The sequence below is a fragment of the Chelonoidis abingdonii genome, chromosome 23, assembly GCF_003597395.2.
Source record: "Chelonoidis abingdonii isolate Lonesome George chromosome 23, CheloAbing_2.0, whole genome shotgun sequence".
NCBI classification, from domain to species: domain Eukaryota; kingdom Metazoa; phylum Chordata; order Testudines; family Testudinidae; genus Chelonoidis; species Chelonoidis abingdonii.
In genome coordinates this window covers 17912942-17936784 of record NC_133791.1, presented here as the reverse complement: position 1 = coordinate 17936784, position 23843 = coordinate 17912942, and the positions used below count along the sequence as shown (strand labels likewise).

Genomic DNA, 23843 nt, shown 5'->3' with positions numbered 1-23843 from the left:
CTGATGAAACTAATATAGAATTTTTCAAACTTTTGCGTAGTGTGAACTGGATCTAAAGAGAGCTCTCTCTCATTCATAATCATGCAGACCACCTCCCTTCTCACTCACAATTGCTTTAACATCCCTATGGCAACTATAGCTGCTTACAGGGAAAAATAATATTAGAAAAGCATTTGATATATATTTTAGCTGTCTTTAATGTGATGTACCATCTTGGAAACATGGAAAGCCAGCACCATGAGACCAGTCTGCTCTACAGAACCAGTCAGTAAGTACTCCACAAATTATTGGTGGCCTCTGTTACCTTTACTTTAAACCTCGTGCTTTAATTTTACACTGCCAAGTTTCTCTTTAGAAAGTGTTGGTCCAGAAATCAGCTCCACTTTGGACTTAGTGTTGAGAAAGATACAGTATTTGGATCAGTGGTATAAACTGGCCTTGTGAGTTGCTTGCCTGTTAACATCTATATTTATTTTACAAGAATGTCTTAATATCATTTCAATCCTGCAGTGTTTTGTTAAATTTCAAAAGAAAATAAAAACTTGTACAGTAGATCAAATCAAGGATATCAAAGGGTATCATTTGTTAATTGTAGTAAGCAGAAATGGTTACATTAAAAATATTTTCAACATTTCCAAAGTAGTCAGATTAATCTTGAAGGGACAGCAGCATGAATGAGGTTAGCAGTCTGCTACAAGTAGTCATTAAATCAAGCTATTTTTTGTATTTCTGCGATGCCAAGAACCAATATAGAACCTGATCCAAAGGTCATTGAATTCAATGGAAAGTCACCTATTGACTTCAGTGGATTTTGGATCAGGCCTGTGGTAATTAAAATTCGTATAGAAATGTTTATAGTAGATACTGCTCTTGGCTTCTTTTAAGTTCAGCTGCTTGGCAGGTTCAGCAGCCCTATGTAAGTTTCTGTATTTGTAAATCAGCGTTTGAGATATAATTTAACAAATTAGAACAGTCTCTGAGGTTGTTTTGAGTGGCAGTGCAGTAATGATTAGCAGTTGAGTTCATCAGGTTACCTTTCTTTGAATGTCTGTTTAAACTTGGCTTGAAATGTACTTTTTAGTGGATGTAGTGAATTCAGTTTTGTATCTCTGATAAATGTAGACAGAATTGAATTGTTAAAATTTATATATTTACAAGCTTGGGAACATATTCTGATTAACTTGTTGGTTTTTTCCCCTTATGATTGAAAATGCCATGGAAATATTTTTCACAGCATGGCTCAATTTGAAGTAAAGCAGAAAACAAATTTTAGGCCTGATATTTAAATGGAAAATTTTGGATTTCCATTTGTTCGAAACCAGATAAGCATATTTCATTCAATTTCCAAAATATCTGATGGAGTGTGCTGTAGCTATTCACCAGTTATTAACACTGAAGGAGTTGCACAGCTAAAACCAACCACCTTAATTTGAGGTTCTCTGAAAATTGAAAGAAGTTGGTGATTGTGTGGTGCAAAGAAATGTAAAATATCCTGTTGGTCTAATGAAAGTGCCAACTAAAGTTTTATGCAGGCTTTAACTGTAAAACACAGCAGTCAGTCCTTTTGTATTTAATAACCTGCACTTTGTATTCCTAACATCAGACAGTTTTCAGGTTGCTTAGGGTAAGATTAACAATTATGAATAGGCACTGCAACATTAATTTGGAGACCAAGGAAAAGCTGATTCTAGCAGAAAAAGAACTCTTAACTTCTTCCTTCTCCTTTTATGTAATTTGAGATGTCCCAGTGTAAAAATGCAGAGGTATTTTGTTGGGCTGTTTTTTCTACCTGGCTAATGGAAACTGCATTATGGCACTTATCTTTATATGGTGTTGTCTGTAGAGCTCTGCACAATACTTTGTGTATAGAGGCTTAATAGGGAAGGAGCTCTAGAAAGAGGTTCAACTCTTAAACCTAGAGGAACCAGTGGGACAGACTTATGGCTTATGCGGGCCAGGCCTTGGGAAACACAAACTAAACTTGATGCATTTATTTTCATGCCATCTTTCATCTCAAAGTATCCTTAAATGTTACGCAGTCTGTATGTATCTATTATTACTACAGACGCTCCCCAAATTACACAAGCATTCTGTTCCGGAACGCCTTGTGTAACTTGAATTTTGCATAAGTTGGAAATGTATACCCAACCATTACATGGAGGGAAAAAACCCAACTATTTCCATAAGTGCGGGTTTGCATAACCCGGGGCGTGTCTGTATATAAATTGCTTCCATGCCACTGAAATGCAGCCACTTCTGGGGTGGAAAGGAAGTACACTCAATTTTTAAAATATTTTTATATGATCTTGCTTCTCCCTACCCTGAAAATCTTGTAAAACCATTTAAAAATTTTTCCTTCCTTTTTTACCTTTTTTAACTTTTCCACCTTTTTTTTTTTTTTTTTTTAAAGTCACCTTGATTATTTTAGAGTTCTTGTTTTCTTCTGTTTGCTGCTTTTTGTATCTGTATTTGTAAAGGTTTTTTTCAGATTCAGTATTTTCCGGTATTTCTGTCAGTGCCTCTTTCAAGCTTCTGTTTCTTTCAGGTTTGCTTCAGTTCTTTTCTTTTTCTGTATCTATTTATAAGCTCTCTTGTCTCTTTTCTTTCCTACCAGTGCATAACCAAACATTTTGTCAGATTTCAAGGGGAGCACTGGACTTAGAGTGGAATTCACAAGATTTGTATTTCTGATGCTGCTCTGATCTCAGGGTGGTGATAAATATGTGCAGGGTTTTGTAAGTTTCATGCCACTTTTGGCATAATATAACTGTTGATGCAGAAAATAATATGAAATGGAAAAATATGTTAAGATATGTAGGACAAGTAGATGGACGCAGTGATTAATACAGATGAAGATAAAAATATACACAAGCATCAGGTCAGACATGTTGTTACTTTTTATTCTGTTGTGTATTTTTATTTCATATTTATATTATAATGCCCAAAGGCCCTAATCAAGGTCAGGGCCATATAGTGCTAGACCCTATACAGACACAAGTCACATCTACACCAACATTCTCTTTTCTCCCCCCGATCTCAGAGCCCATATTGACTTGGGCTAGCACTATGGGGTAAAAATACCAGTGTAGACATTCCTGCTGGAGTTGGAGCTCAGACTTGGAAATTTGGTGAGTGGGAAGGTTCTCCAAATCTGGGCTTCAGACCCACCTGGAACCTCTACACTGCTATTTTTAGACCCTTAATGAGTCCAAATCAATTGACCCATGCTCTGAGACTTGCTGCAGTATTATTATTTTTTACATTGTTACACATACCCTAAGTCCCTTCATGTTGTAGTCGCATGGCTTCTGTCTTCAGCAGTGGGTGTTGAAAACCTTTACTGATTGTGTTGACAAGACAGTTTTTTGTACCATTCATGTAATGATGCAGAAGATGGTTTTGTCCCATCTACATTGTTAGACTTTTAAACCATAGTTAAATCTTTTAAGCACTATTTCCTTTGGATTTGTTAGTGACAGCTGTTGAAGTGATTCCTGAATATGTACTATGTTATAGACTAGGCTAGAGTGTGCAGTGATTCAGCTGGAAATTCTGTTATTCCTCTGGGATATAAGAAGCATTACATTGACCAGCACTAGTTCCTTATTGTCCTGCTAGGCAAAAAATGTCACAAAGGATTTAGAAGTATAAAACTGTTGTGTCCTGAATAGTGGAATACTCTAGAACTCAAGTGAATAGAAGCTCTGGGTTAAAAAAGCTCTGCTAGGCTAGCTAAAAAACCCTATAGGAATGATTATATAAGCCTGTGTTACAATTTAGTATGTGTATATTTTCCATTGCTGTGCCTTTAACCAGTAAAGTTTTGCTTAATATGAAAGAGACAGCACAGATTTAGAATAGTCTCTGGCATCTAATTTTTGGACTAGTTTAAAGTTATAAAATGAGTCAGGCAGTTCTAGTCATCTGGATAATGATTATATCAGTTCACATTATTTTATTATAAAAAATATCAGCAGGAAAAGAAGAATATGATTGGCCAACAAAGCTTCAGACTGTGTGAGCACTCTAACAAGTCAGGATCTGTGTCCTTCAGTTACATAATAATAATTAAAAGAGGGAGAGTTTGGGCATTGCACAGGTAGAACAGCTGCACTTCTCAGGAGGCTGAAGGTATTTGGCTTTTTGCTTTGTACCTGACAAACGAATTTCAAGTGTGCAGGTGTCCTGCTGTAATATCACATCTTGTGATGTGTCACTGTCAGTATCTACTGTTGCAGAAACAAACAGAAATGATAAATTAGTTTTTTGTTTGCTGTTGTTACTGTAAATAGGATTTTATTATGCTAACTGATAATGAGATTGAAGCAAAAATGTAAAGCGGCTTTTCTGCACCTGGGACTGAAATTACACAATTTTGCAGTGTTGAAAATATCGGCATAGGAGGCTGGAGGACTTGCTGGGAGCTCCTCTTGAGATTACACCAATTAAGGGGACAAGGGGAGACAAGACATTTTATTTTATTTCTATAATATGTATAATTCAAGGAAAAATTTGAATTGTCAGTAAAAACCGATTCTTTGCCTCCTGTTTCTTAAAGCAGAATTTGCCTGAAATAAAGGTAATAAAAAGATTTGAGATCCTAACTAATTTATATGAGTAACCCCAAATTTAAAATATTTGTTTAAAAAGTCTTTTGCCATGCAACTCCTTTACAATAGCCCTGTGTTTAAAAAAAATAAATAAATAAAAATTAAGGACTAGTTGAAACTATTCAAAAGAGTGAATAGTTGTGATAAACATCTAATTTGTGGTGAAACCAAGTGGCTCATTGTTGCAGTCAAAAACATCAGCCATGCAAAGGTACCCTTATGACCCAGCAATAGCTATAGGCTTTAGCTTTTTAATTTCCTCGGTACTGATTTGCTTAAAGAAAGTTGTTCAGGGAGAGATGACTTTGGCAAACTGCTGCCTTGTTTCTTCTACCTCCTCCCCCAGTCAGCAGGGCTTTGTCTCAGTGACACGTTGGGCCTAGGGAGGAGGAGAGAAGCTGGCTTTGGATTGGTGGAGGGAAATGTTTCCCAGACTGTCCATTGTTTGCCTGTATGTGAGGGAGAGATGCGGGGGAGGGGAGACTGGGGTTGAGGGACGGAGAAACGTGCACCGCACAGCAGCCGTACCGAGAGCCCAGAGAGATTTCAGTTGGTTGATTATGATATGCCTGCTCTCTACAATAAAAAACAGAGTTTAAATAATTATTTCCTTTTCCGTGTTTGGAAAGATGGATCACTGTAAGTGTCGCTTAGTCGGACTGAACAATAATGATCTAGTAATTTAAAAAGAAAAAAAGACATCACACTTGTTTACAGCCCGTTGTTGCAATCCTGCACTGACAGCGAGGGGCACTCAGTGACCTAATAGGTCTCTTCCAGCTCTGTATTTTATAACTCTGGTTTGCTTCTCCAGACAGAGAAAAATATGACCTCTGCATTCTTCTTTCCAGAATAATCAGTAAACAATAATAGTTCCTGCTGGGAGTCACTGAAATGCTGCATTGTATAGTGAGATTAATAACTGCCTGTCTACACATTGGTAGGTAATGATTAATCAGCATGAGGTAGACATAGGAAGAGGCAGTAAAAAGCCTTGTTTTCTTTAGGGTTGGTAGAGTTAGAGCACAGCAAACGATCTTCTTTGTTTTCTGTTCTGACTGCCAGTGATTGTGAAACACGCTTCTTGGAAAGGGCTGACGCATAGATATAAATACATGACCTGAAGGTTTCAGAGGCGCCCCTCTGCCAACGTTACCGAAGGTCGTGATGGCTTTTGTTGTCCTCTTGTCCCCTCTTCCCAGCCCTTCCGATTGTGGACAAAGGTTGCACCACTCAAAGTCCTTGTTTCCTCTGCAGCTGCTCCCTGCAGTGTATCTCCCGCCATCTTGCATTAACTTGCGATCACAGTATTGAAATGTATCCTTAGTACTGCTTCTCCTCCCCCAGCGCTCTGGAAAGTCTCATTTTCTTGTAATGTATTGTTTTGCTGCAGTAACCTGTCTTGTGATGCAGCATTGCAGATCTCCCCTCCTCTCCCTTTAGGATCAAATAGCATGGAGCAATGCGGTTCCCCTTCTATCAGCAACTGCAAAGACAGGAGCAGCTCGGAGAGCAGCCAATGGGTGGGGCTGGGTCGGATCACTAGACAAATTAATCCTCACGATGGGGTACTATAGGATGTGTGTGTAATCAAAGGGCACAGACCGCGTTGGGGCAAGGAAAATGTAAATCTTCCTGTGTCAGCAGCTGGCTCTGGACGCTTACCGCGCTCTCGTGCTCCCCCCCTTCCCCCGCCACCCTCCAAGAAAGGTGATTATTACAGATCGTCCCCATTGCACGTCAAGGCTGTAGTGCAGCAAACTAAAGCCACATATACATTTTAGCATCTAGATAGAGGAGAGATTAAAATGAATCATCTCAATTAAAGTTGGATTATTTAGGACTATTTCTACCGTAGAAGTAGGATACCAGAGTAATTTAAATTGCTCATGCATTTGCCTGCCTAAACAGCCCACGGGGAAAATCCCTGGGTTTTTGTACAGTGAGGATATCTGTTCCTTTAACATGCAAGGAAAATGATTTCAGGCATTCAGCGAAGATTGGTTGTATTATCAGCCAGACTATTTAAAAGTATTGCACTAAATCTCCTGTTGTATTTTATATTACAAATGTAAAGATTGAATAGAGTATTTTTTTGTTTGAAATAAATAAAATTATGATTCTGCATTTCACAGTACTCAGGGTAGTTTTTTACACAAGAATTAAAACAATTTGTCAAGCAAATTGTCGTGTGAGCATGTAATTTTTAACATAAAACTTGCTAATAGATAAATTGGGATTTAGATATAAAAGACATAGTATTGGTTTGCTTGTTTTGGTGCATGAGGATCAAATTCTGTTGATGTACGGCAGGTACTGCACTTCTTGTTCTCCCATAGCTTAAATAGAGGCATAAGTGAACATTTGGTAGATTACTGGATCTCAATTTATACTATGGTGATTACAAACAGCTCCTGGATATTTTTTTATCCAGTTTTTTATAAACTTGGAAGTGCCATAACTAGCAAAATGGGAAAATAAAAAGTTTGTCAGGATAGTAAGTGGAAACCAGTATTTTAAGAGCACTTGTGTGAAATGTAACTGACAGATGGCACTACCACATTGTTAGCTAGGCTATATATAATTGGACTCTCAAAGGTTTTTAGGATATTTTTTGTGAGGAGTTCATGATTCAATTGTTGCTAAAAACAAAGTATGGAAAAACGCTGTCAAATTGGATTTGTAAATGTTGAGAAAATAAAAATGCAAATTGATACACTAGGTACTACACACTGAATTCATAGAGACTCAAAGGAAAACAAAATTGAAACACTCAGTTCGTTCTCATCTTTTCTTTTTTTTAGGCTTGTAGGGGACCAGTTTTATTTTTTAAAATATTCTTGTGGGAATCAGATGTATTTCAGTCACACTAGTAAATACTTAATTACCATAAATGACCATGAGGACAGTTAATCTCACTTTACCCAAAGGGCCTCTGCTCACTTTTTTCCTTCCATCCTCTCCACTTTACTCTTGCACATCTTGTTTCTTTGTACGTTCTTATAATCCCCCTCGCTGTTTCTCTACAATATTCCTATTTCTTCTGGTCTCTGCAAATATTGTTTTAAATGCAAGTCCTAATACAACTATCCAGCCTACCACAACCTCATCTGAGTTGATGGGGAAACTTTCAGAAGCCTCTCCTTCTGTCAGTAGCCTTTGAATATTCTGTAAATGCAGAAAAACTCAGAGTGAAAATTGTGGATTTTGAGAATATATTCCAGTGCAGTTTTTCTAGTGATCTTGGTATAACCTTCTGAGGGTTTTTGTAAAGTGCTTTTAAATTGTAGTATTCATATCTGGAATACCTCCAGGGTGCAGTCTGGACTGTTGAACAGCTTTGTTCCCTCAGTTCTCTGACCGACGGTGCTTTTTACGCTGTGAGAGCAACCATTCCTGATCTGCTCAGACAATATCTAGCATGTAAATTATTCCCAGCTATGTTGTATGATTGCTGTGGCCAGCCACTCTTGGATTACTCTGCAGAGCAGCACCAGCAAATTCCCAGTCCCAGACTTTTCCTCAGAACTGTTCCTCTTGTCCAGGAGAGGGCTGGGCGCTACAAGACAAGCGCGTATAAAGTCTGTCATTTCGTTAATAGAAAATTATAGGCACAAATCCTGTTATCTCAAATGGAGTTTCCCAAGCACTTCAATCCAAGCACACTGGTTTAAATAACACAAGTTTGTTAACTACAAATAGATTTTAAGTGATTACAAGTAATGAGGCATAAAAGTCAGAATTTGTATAAGACAATGAAAAGCAAAACGCAACTAATTAACAAGCTAAGTGAATTAAAAGCAAAGGACTCTCACCACATGTTCTAGCAGTCTTACTGACTGAAATCCTTTCAGTCAGACTCTCCCCCCTCCAGTTCAGTGCTGCCTCCTTTGCAGCGGCATATTATCGCCTAGGCCGACAAATTTACAGGGTCAGCAAATTTATGGGCAGGTCTTTACTACCCGCTGGATTGGTTGGTAGTGATCAATCTATCGGGGATCGATTTTATCGTGTCTTGTCTAGATGCGATAAATAGATCCCTGAACGCGCTCCCCGTCAACTCCGAAACTCCAGCTGACAAGAGGCAGAAACTGAGTCGACGGGAGAGTGGCAGCGGTTGACTCGCCGCCGTCCTCACGGCCAGGTAAGTCAACCTAAGATACGCCCACTTCAGCTACCCTATTTGCATAGCTGAAGTTGAGTATCTTAGGTTGACCTCGTCCCACTAGTGTAGTAACAGCTCACCTCTGCCTCCTCCGCGTGCGTGCCACCGCGTCCTGCTCCCCTCCCTCCCAGCGCTTGCGCTGTGAAACAGATGTTTTGCAGGGGGGGAGGAGAATGGAGGATGCGACGCACTGGGGGAAGAGGCGGGACCAGAGTGGGGATTTGGGGAAGGCATCCAATAGGGACAGGGAGGGCGCGGAGTTGGGGCGGGGACTTTGGGGAAGGGGTTGGAATAGGGGATGGGGAAAGAGTGGAGTTGTTGCAGGGCTGGGGCGGGAGGGCAGCAAAATCATTAATTCGCCACCGCTTCTTTGTTCTTCAGATCTTGTTGATGTCGTATGGGTAAATAGAGAAGCAGAGCCATAACTTGAAGTCTGACTCTCATTCTTATAGTTTGAGAATTTCTTCTTATTCTTTGAGAATCCTCTTCACTGGGGGTTCAGGAGACAAAGATTGTGAGAATAGGAGCCTCCAACTGTTTGTTTGCCAAGGTGTAAATTTCTCACTCTGTAACCCTTTTTCCTGCGGAAGAATGGCCATTACACCAGGTGGTGGTCCCTTTGATTTTGCTGACACCTAGTTGAGGCATCAGTTTGCCTTTTGTCTCTGAGGACCTGGTTTGTGGCTGCTTTTCTAAACTTGGACTATGTCTCAATAATGTCATAAAGTAGAATTTTATAATTTTATAACTATACATACACACACATTTTACCAGAACAATAATGATCAGCAAATAGAGTTTTCAAATGATACCTCACAAGGCATACTTTGTACAAAACTTATCATAGTCTTATAAAAGGGGTGAACATCAAGGTACAGACTGTTCTACTTTCTCTTTAATTTAAGGCAAATGGCAGTACCTGTATTTGTTTTTTAAAGTGCCAGACACTGTAACCTCTAGTTTCACACTCAGTCTGTGTCTACACTGCCACTTTCAGCACTAAAACTTTAGTCATTCAGGGGTGTGAAAAACATCTGCCGAGAAACAAAAGTTTTAGTGCTGAGAAGTGCCAGTGTAGATGGTGCTTTATTGTAAAGCTGCCACTGCTCGCTGGAGGCTGTCTCTTTTTATCGCTGGGAGAGCTCTACCCTGGTGATAAAGTGTGACTACACTGCCCACGTTACAGCGTTGGCACTGCTGCAGACGCGCTGTACTGTGGGCAGTGGAGACATACCCTAAATTCTGTTTCTATGCTGCTTTTCATTTACAGTGCTGCCTAAGGCTTTTATATTCAACAAGGAACCTGTTCACTTAATTTTAAAGATGCTTTTGTTAGCTGCATGTATTATTTACTGAAGAGTGAACAGTGTGTTTGGTACTGTGTGAAACCGAGGAAGATGGAATCTACATCTAGATGTAGCATTTGATTGGAAAGTCCACTCTTGGAGTAGCTTTTGCAATGTTGTTTATTAATGAAAGTCGTGCATGTAACGCAGTCAAACATAGCTCCTGAAATAATCTTCATCCATGATATGCTTGCTATTGATTGTGAGCTCTTTTTCCTCCTGGAGCAAGTAGCTGAGAACAGCTTTGATAATTGCTTAAGGTTTAACTGTGTCTAATTTTACCTTTATCACAAATTTTATAGCAACTTACTGTATCCTCATGAATCAGTAATAGTAATTTTTGTAATATCCTTCTCTTTACAATTTATAAATGTCTTACACTTTCTCTTGCATGTTCCAACCCAGTTTGTCAAGAGCTTCCAAATTCTGCATTTTATATTTTGGAAGTGTTTTGTTTTTTGTAACTAATGAACGTATGCAATAAAATACCATTATCTGCTTTTTAGAAACTTCTTAACTGAGTGAATTGGCTGTTCAAAATTTTAAATGTGGAACTTGGCATACATAGTGCCTCTAAACTGTTTCAAAAACATATTTAACACAAGATACTCTTCATCTTCCAGTTTTTTTTAAAAAATTTTGTTTTGTATCAGTTTATACAAGTCCTTGTAGTATGTTGCTTGTAGTTTTTTGCAAATAGTTGAATTCATATCCATAATTCATTAAATCCTTGCTCTTATTAATAAGCCATGGTTACAACTTATACAGTGTTGCAGTTACTTAACATCAGAACATATGTGACACCACTCTGCTTTCATGAATGTAACTAGTGTGTTACTGTTTCATAATGGAGAGTTTAAAGTTGAATTCTAGTAGCATAGTCCAGAGGTGCATTTGTGGGTCACACTTTACAAGTGAACTAAGAAGCTATTGTAAATAAATAAGTTTGAAATCAGAAGTCAGTATAGGAATTAACAACGTTGTTTTAACACTGAATTAATTAAATTTAGATCAGAGTAGTAAAATAGCTGTGTCAAGTTTTTTCTTAGTGTTGCAACTTTTTTATTTATAATTATTTTGACAGTTTTATACGGCTAATTATGTCGAGATTGTCAAATCAGGGTAAAAGCTAGGAGTACCATTATAACTATAAATGCCTTTTTATTTGTTAGGATGTTGTTGTTTGGGAATATAGTCTATTAAGATGGATCTCTTGGTAGCGTAACCAGAAATGCTTCTCAGATCAAAATGGAAGGTAGCCTGAAAATAGTTATTGAAAGTACAAATGGTAATTTTCCTCTTAAACAGCTGCCTAGAAGAAAACCCAAATCCTTATTTTGAAATTAGTTTACTTACTTTTTAGAAGACTCAATTGTTTGAATATGTATTTTTTTTACACTTCACTATTAGCATTAATATATTTGCTTTGCTTTGTTTTTTTTGCAGATATGGACGTGTCGAAAGTGTCAAAATTCTCCCCAAAAGGGGGTCAGAAGGTGGAGTGGCGGCCTTTGTGGATTTTGTGGACATTAAAAGTGCACAGAAGGCACACAACTCTGTCAACAAAATGGGAGATAGAGACCTACGGACGGATTATAATGAACCAGGAACCATTCCGAGTGCTGCTCGGGGATTGGATGATACAGTTTCCATAGCATCCCGTAGTAGAGAGGTTTCTGGGTTCAGAGGAGGTGGGGGGGGGCCCACTTATGGCCCCCCACCATCACTTCATGCACGGGAAGGACGTTATGAGCGGAGACTTGATGGGTAAGTTCCAAGGTTTCTCTAGGCAGGTATTTTGTATTTGATATGGTGAGAAACGCAAACTCATATATAGGGCCCCCAGATGGATTTAAAATTTTGGGAATTATCTATGTTTCCTATTTTGGGTTGGAAACGGAAGTGATTCCTATCCCAGTGGCTGGTATCTTGTGGATCCATAGAGGATGTTTTCTGCAGCTGGTTGGATATCTACTCTTGAAATAAGGTGATCTTAAGATGGAAGATTTCCTGTGGCCAGCATCGATATTGGAGTTATTCTTCTAGAAGTAATGATTCCATTTTTTGGATAAAATTAAGGCCTTACTCGGATGTATCACTGCTACCAGATGGAGCTATATTGCTGCAGCACAAGTTCTATATGGAGTATCTTCGGAAAACTAGAAAATAAGATTTGAAAGCTTGATGCATAGTCCTCAGTTTTTACTGTATACAGTTTATATATTAATTGGATTGTCACCAAAAATTTCTAGTAGACTTCAGTGATGCAGCATCTTGGATTCTACAAACAACATTTAGGCATGGAAATACGTATTGGATGAAGAAGATTGAAAGCAGCTTTTGATGTTTCCATTTTGGATCTATATCAGTTCCAGGTTATTGGGATTATTCTTCCTGATGGTATTGTCCAAAAAAAAAATAAAAAAATGGACATTTCTAAAATTTGGAAATTATAGTCCTTCTAAAAGTACTGGAATAAGAACCACTGCCTTGAATTTATGGGATGGTATACAGCCAAGATGTATATGATGATGTACAGCCAAGGGGAGTGGATTATTATCTGGTATCTTAAAAAGCCATTTGCTACCGCACAGTTAAAGGTACTTTAGTTTTAAGGACATGGTGCTAATAATCAGTTTGTGGATACATCAATCAAAATTGACTGGGCTGGATGGTTACAAAGGTGGATAGAGGATACCGGGTGGCCAGCCATGATGCATTCCCTCATACATTGGGTGTACTTCTACCAGCTGCTTGATTCAGACTTAGGGCCGGAAATTAAAATAATGGATGCATTTCTAAGTGTCAGCTGTCTCAAGAAAGAAGTCTGGGGGTTTCAGAGTTATGGTTTCAGTTTGGGACTACTTCCTGTGGATTTTTTTATCTTGTCACTCAGATTTTTTTTCTTGTTGGTTCATCTAAAATATCATTTGACACCCTTGCCCATTAAGAAGGTGGATTACCCCTATAAGAGGGGCCAAAATTGGGGAAGTTATGTTCACAGTTCTCTCCCTAGATTTAATTGGGAATATAGGTCGTGTTTCCACACTTGGAAAAGGTTGGTATGCCCTGCCCTGTGTATATTAGCCCCTCTCCTAACCCAAGTCAAACCCTCTCTTTCCACTAACTCCAGTAGTTCTTTGTACTAATAGATAAATCAGAAAAGCACTGTAGCCATTAGATGTTCAGCTCTGCTAGCTCTTGTGTCTGTCTTCTGTGTCCTTTTAATGGATAAGGACTTTGTTCTTTTATGTCAGCTATAACAGTAACCTTCTAGCAGTATTGCTTTTTCTGTTACATCATTAAGTTGTCTTTCACTGGCTAACATTTGATAGGATGCTAAATGCAATCATTGATAAAATTGTTGATCTTGTTCCTTCAAAAGGGGGAAAGAAATAGAATCTCTTATTTGTTAGGCCTTGAAATTGTTTTCTAATGCCATAGTTACAAGCAAAAGATAAGGAAGTAGAAGAATATGTAATGAATTTTAAATAGGACAGAAATTATTGGAATTTTATTTTACATTTTGTTAGTGTGGTTAGCTTTTTTTTAAAGAGAGTTCGGAGGAAAAAATGCAGTCTAGGCAGGCACTTACTGGTATGCAACCTTAAGGTGAGGTGGAGTGTAAGAAACATAGGATGGGTATACTGTAGGGATTATGGATCCAGGGCTTCTGTGGGGCATATTTGTAAATTACTGAGGTAACTTCTGAAGATATTCATCACAGAAGAGTCTAATCCAGCTACCAGTTTGAAAAAACTGAAATATTTCCCGATTTTTGATAGAAGACAAATCCTATGATGCAGCAGAAGAAGAGGAACTATGGAGTGAGTTGGGTTATTAAGATCCAGGGAATTGATAATTAATTGGTTCTCCAGGAAGAATCTGAGAAGGTTAGAGAGGAGAGGTTAAAATGTTCCTCATAAAATGGATACTTAGATTTTGAAGTTAACCTAGACGCTGGCATATTTATAATTGTGAAAATATGTTTTTCAAACATTTGATGTGTTCTCTATCATTCTTAATCTGTCATGTTGTAGACATGTCTTGAAGACATACCATCCTGGTACCTGACTAAACTATACTCTTATTTGAGATAGCACGCTAACATTCTTAGAACATAGAACTGTCCTCCAATGATGTACAAAATGTTTTTAATATTGAAACACAGAATGGGCCTTAGCTACTTTAAACCAATGTGTTTCAGTGACATAGGGAGGATATATAAATCCTTCGACTGCAATAACAAATTGAAAATCTTAACAAACATACCCAGCAAAGCTAATTTATCTCTCTTCATGTGGGGTTTTAATCCTTTTTGGGACCTCCATCCTCTTTGATAGTTATCCTTGAGATTTAACAATTTATTTTTCTGATATTAACAATCAAAATATTTGTTTAGGAGGAGCAACATACCCAGGACTTTAGGTGCAGAAGCCTGATAATATCAAAACTCCTTGTAATGAGGATGGAAACATTTTGAAGAAGATAACCTAACTTTCTGGGTTTCTCTAGGGGAGATAACTAAGATCCAATCTGAATCCCGGAATGATCTTCAAATAATTGTGGCTGATTTGTGGACAGAACATGGACAATTGTGGAAAAGTAATAATGGGCCTTTATTAACAGCAATAATTTTGAAAAGCCACATTAGACCTATTTGTTTAAGAAAAAATTGTTGGAACGACATAAACTCTCAACTTTTATGTTATACCTGTGAATTTTTTGATAACCCAGACAATTTGCTACAATTACAGGGCTGCAATCAGGGCGGGCAAGCCGCTGGGGGTGGGGAGGGAAGGGGCAGAGAGTGGAAAAACGAGGAAAGAAACTGGTAAGGGCAGAGCCCTGCAGGGGGCATGGTAATGCCCCCCTTATGTCTGTGCTGCTCTAGCCGCTACTATGTTTTTTTTCCCCATCATTTTTCTGCCCAGTCTCTCTTCCCCCCCACCCCCCTTTGCACCACGGGTGGCTGCCCTGCTCACCCCACCCTGGTTAAAAGCCCTACCCAAAACACTCCAAGATCATTTAATGTACTAATTGGGGAACAAGTGTGTGGTTTAAACCTTAACATGTACGCAAAATTAGGGACTGCAGAGTAAGTGAATTTAAAAGAAAATTGCGGTGGAAGCCTAATATTGCTGAATCTGCCATGTCCACAATATCACAAATGAATTAGGACCTTAGATATAACCCCTTTTGAAAGCAGCTTCTTTCTTCTGGGTCATGCTTTGCATTGAGGCTTTCATGACTATAGCCTAATTTGTAACAATATTTCTGCAGAAACGTAATAATAAGGTGGAAAATAAATGTTAAAATTCATTAACGCATTTTAAAAAACTAGATGATGGATGCAGGGAAAAAATGGTTTCATTTAAAAGTATAAAGACTTACTTAAAAATAAAATAATTCGAATTCCACATTAAAATGTGAAAAAAATTGATACATTCTGCTTTGAAGGAAACTGGTCATGAAAGCCCAATTTATGATTAAAGTAAAATGATTGCTCATCTCTGCTGTGTATAAATATAACTTTGGAGTCAAGTAAAATGTTTAAGTGTGTCAATGTTTGCTTAATAGATTATTGCTGTTTAGTGGAGAACCAGCTGCAAAAATAAAGTCAGTGCTGAAGTAAATGTTTGCATGACTTGCTTTTTGTTTTGCTTACCCTTATCTGATTGATTAAATATTTTTCCCCCTTATAAATGCAGGGCTTCAGATAACAGGGAGCGTGCTTATGAACATAGTGCCTATGGACACCATGAACGGGGGACGGGAGGATTTGATCGGACAAGACATTACGATCAGGATTACTATAGAGACCCTCGAGAGCGGACATTACAACATGGGCTCTATTATACTTCCCGGAGTCGAAGTCCAAACCGTTTTGATGCTCATGACCCCCGTTATGAACCTAGGGCACGGGAGCAGTTTACATTGCCCAGTGTGGTACACAGGGATATCTACAGGGATGATATTACGCGGGAGGTACGAGGCAGAAGGCCAGAACGGAATTATCAGCACAGCAGGAGTCGGTCACCACATTCGTCCCAGTCTAGGACCCAGTCTCCCCAGAGGCTGGCTAGCCAAGCATCTAGACCCACGAGGTCCCCTAGTGGCAGCGGCTCTAGGAGTAGATCGTCCAGTAGTGATTCAATCAGCAGCAGCAGTAGTACCAGCAGCGACAGGTAGGTTAACAGCTTTCGGTTATCATGGATGCATTGCTAAATGAAACCAAACAGTGATCAGCTCGGTGTGAAGAAAATTGCTACAGTATAGTAATCCTTTTCTCCAGACAGCATCTGTAGTAAGCAAACGTGAGGTACAGAAACCTCAGCTATCAAAATGTGGTACTAATCCCCAGTAATATCTGGGGAGACCCACTACAAATTATTCTGAATTTTGTGCATGAATGTAGGAGTGAACAGGGATGAAACATAAGGACAATGAATCGCAAAACAGACTACTGTTGTTAGACAAGAGTGTAGTAGTTACAGATTCTTCCAAATACTAGTGAATTTTCTGTAGTATACTATGTAAAAATAAAGTCCTATTAATGTGATGTCACTGCAACCCTTTGCTATTACTTTGAGAAGTTTTATCAATTTCTTGACAAGAAAACCTTACACTTCTAGAAGAGTTTGCTTGTCAAAAAATCTTTAATATTCAATTCGTAGGGGCCTCATATAGTCAACTGCATGAGGATTACTTCAATATTTTTGCTATTTCAGTATTGCAGTATAAAGTGTATGTGGTCAAAATTAGAGTAAACGAACCTATCAAGGAGCTGAATTTATTTCAACAAACTGAAATATCCTGTTGACCTCATTCTCATTCACCTTCTTGAATTGTGATAAACACTGTAAATGGATTTAGAGACTTAACAGTCTAATAGAAAAGTAGGGCTGGAAAGGACGCTGAGAGGTCATCTAGTCGGTCTATCCTTCTGTGCTGAAGCAGGACCAAATGTACGTAGACAGTCCCTGACTGATGTTTGTCTAGCCCATTCTTAAAATCCTTCAGTGACGGATTCCACAACGATGGTAATGCAAAATGTAACTGAACTGTTCGGTAAAGAGTTCAGTTGATGAGTAAATAGGGTAGGTTTTCAGAGCTGAAAATATTTCTCTTGCTGACCAATTACTTTCCAAAAGAGAAATACCGAAAACTCTTATTTTTAAGAAATTCACTATGACTGTAATATTAATTTAGATAGTCTGATCATCTCTTAGTGAACAGAATCTTACAACTGGTAACTCACTTATCAAAATAATTACTCTCATCAAACAACTGTTTGAACTCATTCCAGAAGATGGAATGATTTTGAAGAACCTGCAAAGGGAAAGAAAACAACTGAGTTTCTGCTCCTTTTGGCTTCTTTATGATGTATGAAAAGGCCCCAAGAGGGTTTCTTTCCTTTTGTTTTTCTAATTACTTATTTTTAAGGAGGTTTTTTTTGCTGTTTTTTAATTTAGAAATTCAGGTCTTATCTAGGCTGGAAGACTATGATGAGTGGAGAATTAGTGAAATGGTGACATCACAAGAGCAATTAAGAAGAGAAAGAGACAAGCCAACCATAAAAACAGCCTCACTTAATATCCTATCTCCTATTTTTCAGTGACAAATTAACATTTTAAATAAAGGAAACATTTTGTTAAAGATTTAACACCTTCAGACATGTTAGAACTTGAAATAAACATCACTGAGACCTCTCAGAAATCAAATGTGACATGCCTGATATCTCTTAGGCTTAAAATGTAAGGAAGAAAAATATCTGTACTCTTTGCATGGGCTTTATCCATCATAAAGAAAAGAAACAGCAGAAGCCCAGCTCACCTACATATACAGGATACGAGTGTTGTGAGACATTAAAATCTCCAATTTGGAGTGAAGAACTCAGAAATTCACAACACTAAATATTGCCCCAGTGGAATAAAGTGACATTTTAATAAGAAACTATCAATATCAGTTATGTTTTGGTAGTTCATTTTCCCTGTAACTTTTATCTTAATGTTGCAAGATTAGATGAGTCTTTGGAAAAGAGAAATTTTGATGTTTTGATCTTATTAACCAAAGCAGTGATTTCAGATTCAATGAAGTAAGTACTAGTAAGTTTTACAGATAGTGCCTTTCATCCTGAAGAAACACACAATGCTTTTAAACACTTTACAAACTATGGAATATAAAATAATAAACATATCGTTTGCATCATAAAACATCTACATTATATCATAACATTAATTTCAAGAATAACTACTTTTTTTAAAAAGAAAAAGCACCTTCTTACTCAATAGACCTCTTGTTACTTTGTTCCTGTTAACAATGCAGAGCTATGGAGAATGAAATGCATCCTGTTATGGTATGTATAATCTATAGAATTGTCTACCAAGTTCCAGATGCATTTCACGTTGTTTTCAATGGGATTTAGGGATGTATGTAAAGGCAGAATTTCTCCTGCAATAAACATAGATGCCATTGGTTGACTCAGAAATTAAATGAGCTCTGACACTGTAGTGAGTGTCACAGTGCTTTTGGAATACTTGAGATCCTTTTATGGATTGGTCATTAGTGAAAGATTTTAAAAATGTTTTGGAATTTACAGAAACACTATGAATTATGTGGTTGATTGGCCATAAGTAGTGAAAATCACCAATGACGCCCAAGATAATTCTCTCCCTCAAGCCTCTCTTTCATGTCTGTCTCACTTTTTTCCATTGTCAGTTGTGAAGTAAACTGTATTTTTGTACAGCAGCATGTCACTCCTAGACCCAAATGTAAGTAGTTAGGGTCAAATTTTGGGAACTACTGAATGCTGAGCACTTAAAAAAAACTGGGTTTTAGGCAGTTTTCTGTAAGCTACCATGGAAAAATGAGCAGAAAAATAACTGAATCAAAATAATTACGGTGTATTTTAGTTTTGTTCTTTAAAAGACATAAACCATAGCAAGGGGTCATATATAAGATTAGAAGATTTTCCCCAATTGGACAGTGTTGTGAGGAAAGATGCTCTGCATATTCTGGAAATGTAAGCAAACCTTTGTCTTACATAGGTTTGGAGTGTGTTGAATTCCACTTCAGCTGAGCTTCTTTTTATGTATATATTTTAAGAGATCTTTTGTTATTGTTGGATGCTTTTTTTGGGGTTTTGTGATGAGAACCTGCAAATGAGAAAATTAGAATATAAAAGGATATTATTCTCTTTCAGAATATCAGAGAGGAAAGCTGACTTATGTGAAAATCTCTGAATGATTCACAGGTTTTTGTTTTATTTAAAAAAAGATAGTAATTTTATGAAATCAGATGAGTTAGCACATTTCTTGTAGCTGCATGTGTTTTGTCATTAACTTTAAAATCTTCATTCAGCAACATATTGAAGCACATGGCATTGAGGACAGAAGTGTTTTAGATCTCCTATGATACTTCAATTCAGTGAGGGGGCTTTCATGGCAGAGACTAAAAAAGTAAGAGAAATTATTCTGAATTTTGTGTGCACGCACATAAAGTAACTAGAGTTTTTTGTAAAAAAAAAAAAAAAAAAAAGAAGAATGGGAAGGATGTTTGTTTGGTGTTTAAGTTCAAGGTAGGGTTGTGTTTTTTTTGGTTTTCTAGCTAGTTGCATAATTAGCTGTGATTTGCACCATAAGGTGCAAGCTCCTGTCCAAATATTATAGCATCAAACTCAGCGTATATGCAAAGTAGTTATGTTCATTCTCAAAAAGTATTTGTAGAGTTCTTTTTTGTAGCACTGAATGAAATGTACAGCAAGAAATTCTGCTTAGCGTCTGAAAGTGAATTTGAGTATTATGCCATTTATAAGGTGTTCCCAAAGTTGTAATAGGTAATTTATAGATTAGAGATCATTAAAAAAAATTACTTGAATTAATCAGTAGTGAAGTTCCTTTTCCTACAGCAACAGAAACTGTAGAAGATAAAGGCATTAGTATTACTTAACGATTCTTTCACACAAAATATACAAAAAAATCCACAAGAACTAGTGCATTTTAATCGCTTGAAAAATAAGCGCAACAAAAAGTTAAACCTTTCCTCGGAGCATGGAGTCTAGAATACATTCTGTTTTGTTCCTTTGGTAAAAGTAGAAATTAGCAAATTTAGTTTCATTCCATAATACCAACTTTTCCCTATCATTGTCCCCTCCTCCTTCTCTTCTGCTTAGAGTTTGTCTGCTAGCTAGTGATGAATCATTGATTTTAAAATGGGACTTAGGATTTTTGAGTGGGTTAGGAGATGTCTCTGCATGGGACAGTTGAAAAATTTATTTGGGATTTAGGCTAACTGTGAATGTAGATACTTGGATACTTTTGGGCTGGTCATGGTGATCAATGAGTAAAAATTCCATACAGATAAGTCATATGCAATGAAGAACTTTACCGGAATGAAGAGTTCACCTGAATGGTACTTTGTATCTCTTTTTATAAATACATGAATAGTAGGTTATGGCTCTTTACATTAATTTAGTGAATATTCCTATAGTGGTGGAGGGAGACTGGGACAGAATTTTTTTAAAATAATTACATTCATTTTGAGTATTTATAGCAAAGGCAGTAATTATCCGCAGGATGAAAACTTCTGATCTTCACCTTTTTGTTCAGATAAAGCCATATGCCACTTTGATGTTCTCTTAGACTTAGGAAATGTGAATTATGGAAAAAAATATTAACTATAAGAAATCCAACGCCAGTGTCCTCAGTTTTGTAGCAGTCAACAACAGTCTCACTTTGTTCTTTCTTGTGCTCTTGTTCATGTTTCTGTGTCTGTGCTACATCTAATCTAAATATAACCAGATCATCCTCTTAAAAAATGTCACCGTGGGGAGTATATCATGTTTCTCCAAATTGACTACAGGCAGAAATTTTTCAGATGGCTTTAAAGAAGGAAGAGGTGTCTTTTTCTTGAGAGACAGAAATACTGAGAGCAAGGCACCTCTTCCTTCTTTTAAAGACACATGAAAATTTCCTGCCTGTAGTCTGTGTAAGTCTAATTATGTGTATATGTGTATTTTGTGTGTGTGTGTACACATAATAGTTTGTTTTTGTGTAAATCATATATATCAATGAGGAGTACTTGTGGCACCTTGGAGAGTAACAAATTAATTTTTTTACACATATGGTCAGTAATGCTGATGTTGAAATATGCAAAATACATTATGTGACCATTATATGATCTCCTAGCTGGTAAACTAATTCTAAAGCCATAGCTACACTATCACTTAGGTCAGCAAAATTTATGTTGCTCAAGGGTGTGAGAAAACCATTCCCCTGAGTGACATAAATTTCATCCACGTAAGTGGTGGTGTGCAAAGCTCTTTCTCTGGCATAGCTGCCGCCACTTATTGGGGATGGTTTAATTATGCCGATGGGGGAGAGTTCTCCTGTCGACATAGAGTGGTTATACGAAACGTCTTACAGTGGTGCAACTGCATTGGTACAGCTGTACCTCTATAAGCTCTCTAGTGTAGACATAGGCTAAATGTTGAGGTTTAGGCTTATTCTCTGGGATAGAAACCAGGATAAGCCTATTAGCCATTTCATCCTATGAGAGTGATAACTATTTCTCTCTCCTTCAGAAATACATAAATGTGAACACTAAAAGTATTGGCTGTTTATAGAGAAGAGGGGAGAAAACACGTATTAGTTTATCTGGATCCCTTTAGAGTAATCAATTAAAAATAATATTGCATAATTTTTACCTTTTTCTGAAAGTCTGCTTCTTTTAGTTGCCTAACACCTTTCCAGAGGCAGCATAATTTATTGTGTTTATACCCTACTGTGAACTAGTCAGCAAAACGGTGTAGCTACTTTGGGGCGTTTTTGGTCAAAAATACAGCAGTATTAATCACTTGCATTGCAAAGCATATATTATTGATGTTCAAATGTTGAGTAAACAGCATTTTGGATTTGCTATCCTGGGGATTGCTGGCATTTATTCTTCTATAGTGCAGCCTTTATTTAGCTGTTAGGTGATGATGTTCTACATCATTACCCGTATTTGTGACACATCTTCATGTTTGATTTAAAAAAAACAACACATTTTAATTGTTTCTCTAGGTTTAAACCTCCCAAAGGTATATTTGCAATCAAAATTCTTTGGAGTTCATATGAAGCTTTGCTAGAATTGCTTGAACTGGTTACTTCAGTCCATGTGGGAGGAGGAGGGGTTTAAAAAAAGGTATGTGTGTTGGGAATGACCCACTCTCTTAATATGCACTTTAGGGGAGCTGTTCATATTTAATGTGATTTTTCTGGGAATAAAATGAGAACAAGTCAGCGGTTTTCAGAGTATATAAGCAAAGAGGATTGTACGCTGAGAGAGTTTGCTGCATCTGAATAGTGAGGATTGGGGAAGCAAGGAACTGCTTGTTTGTGTCTCCAGAACCAGTCTGAACTGGAATCATCCAGTTTGATTTGGCTGAATGCCACCTCCCAGAGGCTGTATGTGAGCTGTGCTTCCTCCTCCTGCCTAGCTTCTACAGAGCAGGAGGGGGAAGGACAGGGAGAGAACCAGCAGAGTTCCAGCCATGTGACAAGCAGGAGTCTTGTGATTTGCACTGTGGGGGAAGGGATGTGCTTCCAAATGCTAAGTGAAATGGTAGCCAGTTAACCCGGATATGTTACTGGGAAGGTGGCATTTTAGATACAGCAGTGATGAACGTGGGATACAAAAATAAGCAGCGGTTTACTTCAGAAGCCTCCCACTCTACCTACTTTTTGAACGAAAAAGTTAAACTTGTAAACCCCCTTCTCACTGACATTTTCCTTCTGCCATATGTTGTATGCGCATTGCAGTGTGTTGAATGTGTAATTAGAAGATCAGAAATTAATTATAGTTGCCTTGGTAGGGCCTTTGTAGTTGTCTGAGTAAAATTTTTCTTAATCAATTCCCTTATTTTTGTTAAGGTTTAAATGTTGCTGTTAAATTTGTGCTTTGGACTAAAAATTTCCTCTACACATTTTTGGCTTGGAAGCAATTCATTTTAAAAATTACTTTTTTAAAAATAAACTGAATACCTTTCAGTTTTTTACAAGACCCTATTTAAAAACTTGAGGGTCTGATTTAACTCAGAAGCAAGGAACTTCAGAACTAAAGATGAAATTTTGCATTAAACATATCCTTGTTATGCCTAGGTATTTTAGCATCCTGCGAGAATTGTAATGACTATACAATTCAAATAAAGCATCATCAATGTACTGTGAAATGTTAATATTTGCAGGTAAAGCTGTGTAATAAATTTAAGTATGGTAACAATATTGAAATCTTTACATTTGTATCAGACTTTTAATTATAATGGATTATTTTATTTTTATTTGAAATCTCTCTTGGTTATCTAGCATTCTCTGTGTTAAATAAACAAAGTATCTCTTTCACATCTGACCAAAAGCAGACTCTTGACAAGAGAAGAACTTCCCGAATTTATAGACATGCAAGCTATAAACATAGCACAATATGAAACCACAAAAAAGGGACAACTTCAAAGCACTTTGCCCTAGTGCTTTATGGTAACCCCCAGTAGTAGTGGAAAGCTGCCAACACACAGTTGCAAAGGAGTACAAGTGATCTTATATAATCTAGCACTGGCTTCTCTCTTTTGAAAAACATTTTAGGACTTTTCTGAATTGATAAAAGCATAGATCACCTTTAAGTTATTCATATTGTCTGTTTAAGTCATCCTTACTGTGGTCTTTTTTTGTATATAAATTTATGTTA

At 37.4% G+C, this 23843-nt stretch overlaps 1 protein-coding gene across 4 annotated transcripts in view; it reads left to right on the top strand.

The window, feature by feature from the left end:
* The window catches only part of SPEN (spen family transcriptional repressor), a 100010-nt gene that overhangs the window by 16462 nt on the left and 59705 nt on the right, over nucleotides 1–23843 (top strand). For 3 of the 4 annotated variants that reach the window (XM_075060345.1, XM_032787601.2, XM_032787600.2), the window contains exons 2-3: nucleotides 11568–11888; nucleotides 15833–16309. In XM_075060345.1, coding sequence (XP_074916446.1) covers nucleotides 11568–11888; nucleotides 15833–16309 — 798 coding nt within the window. The other variant, XM_075060344.1, reaches the window with a different exon arrangement.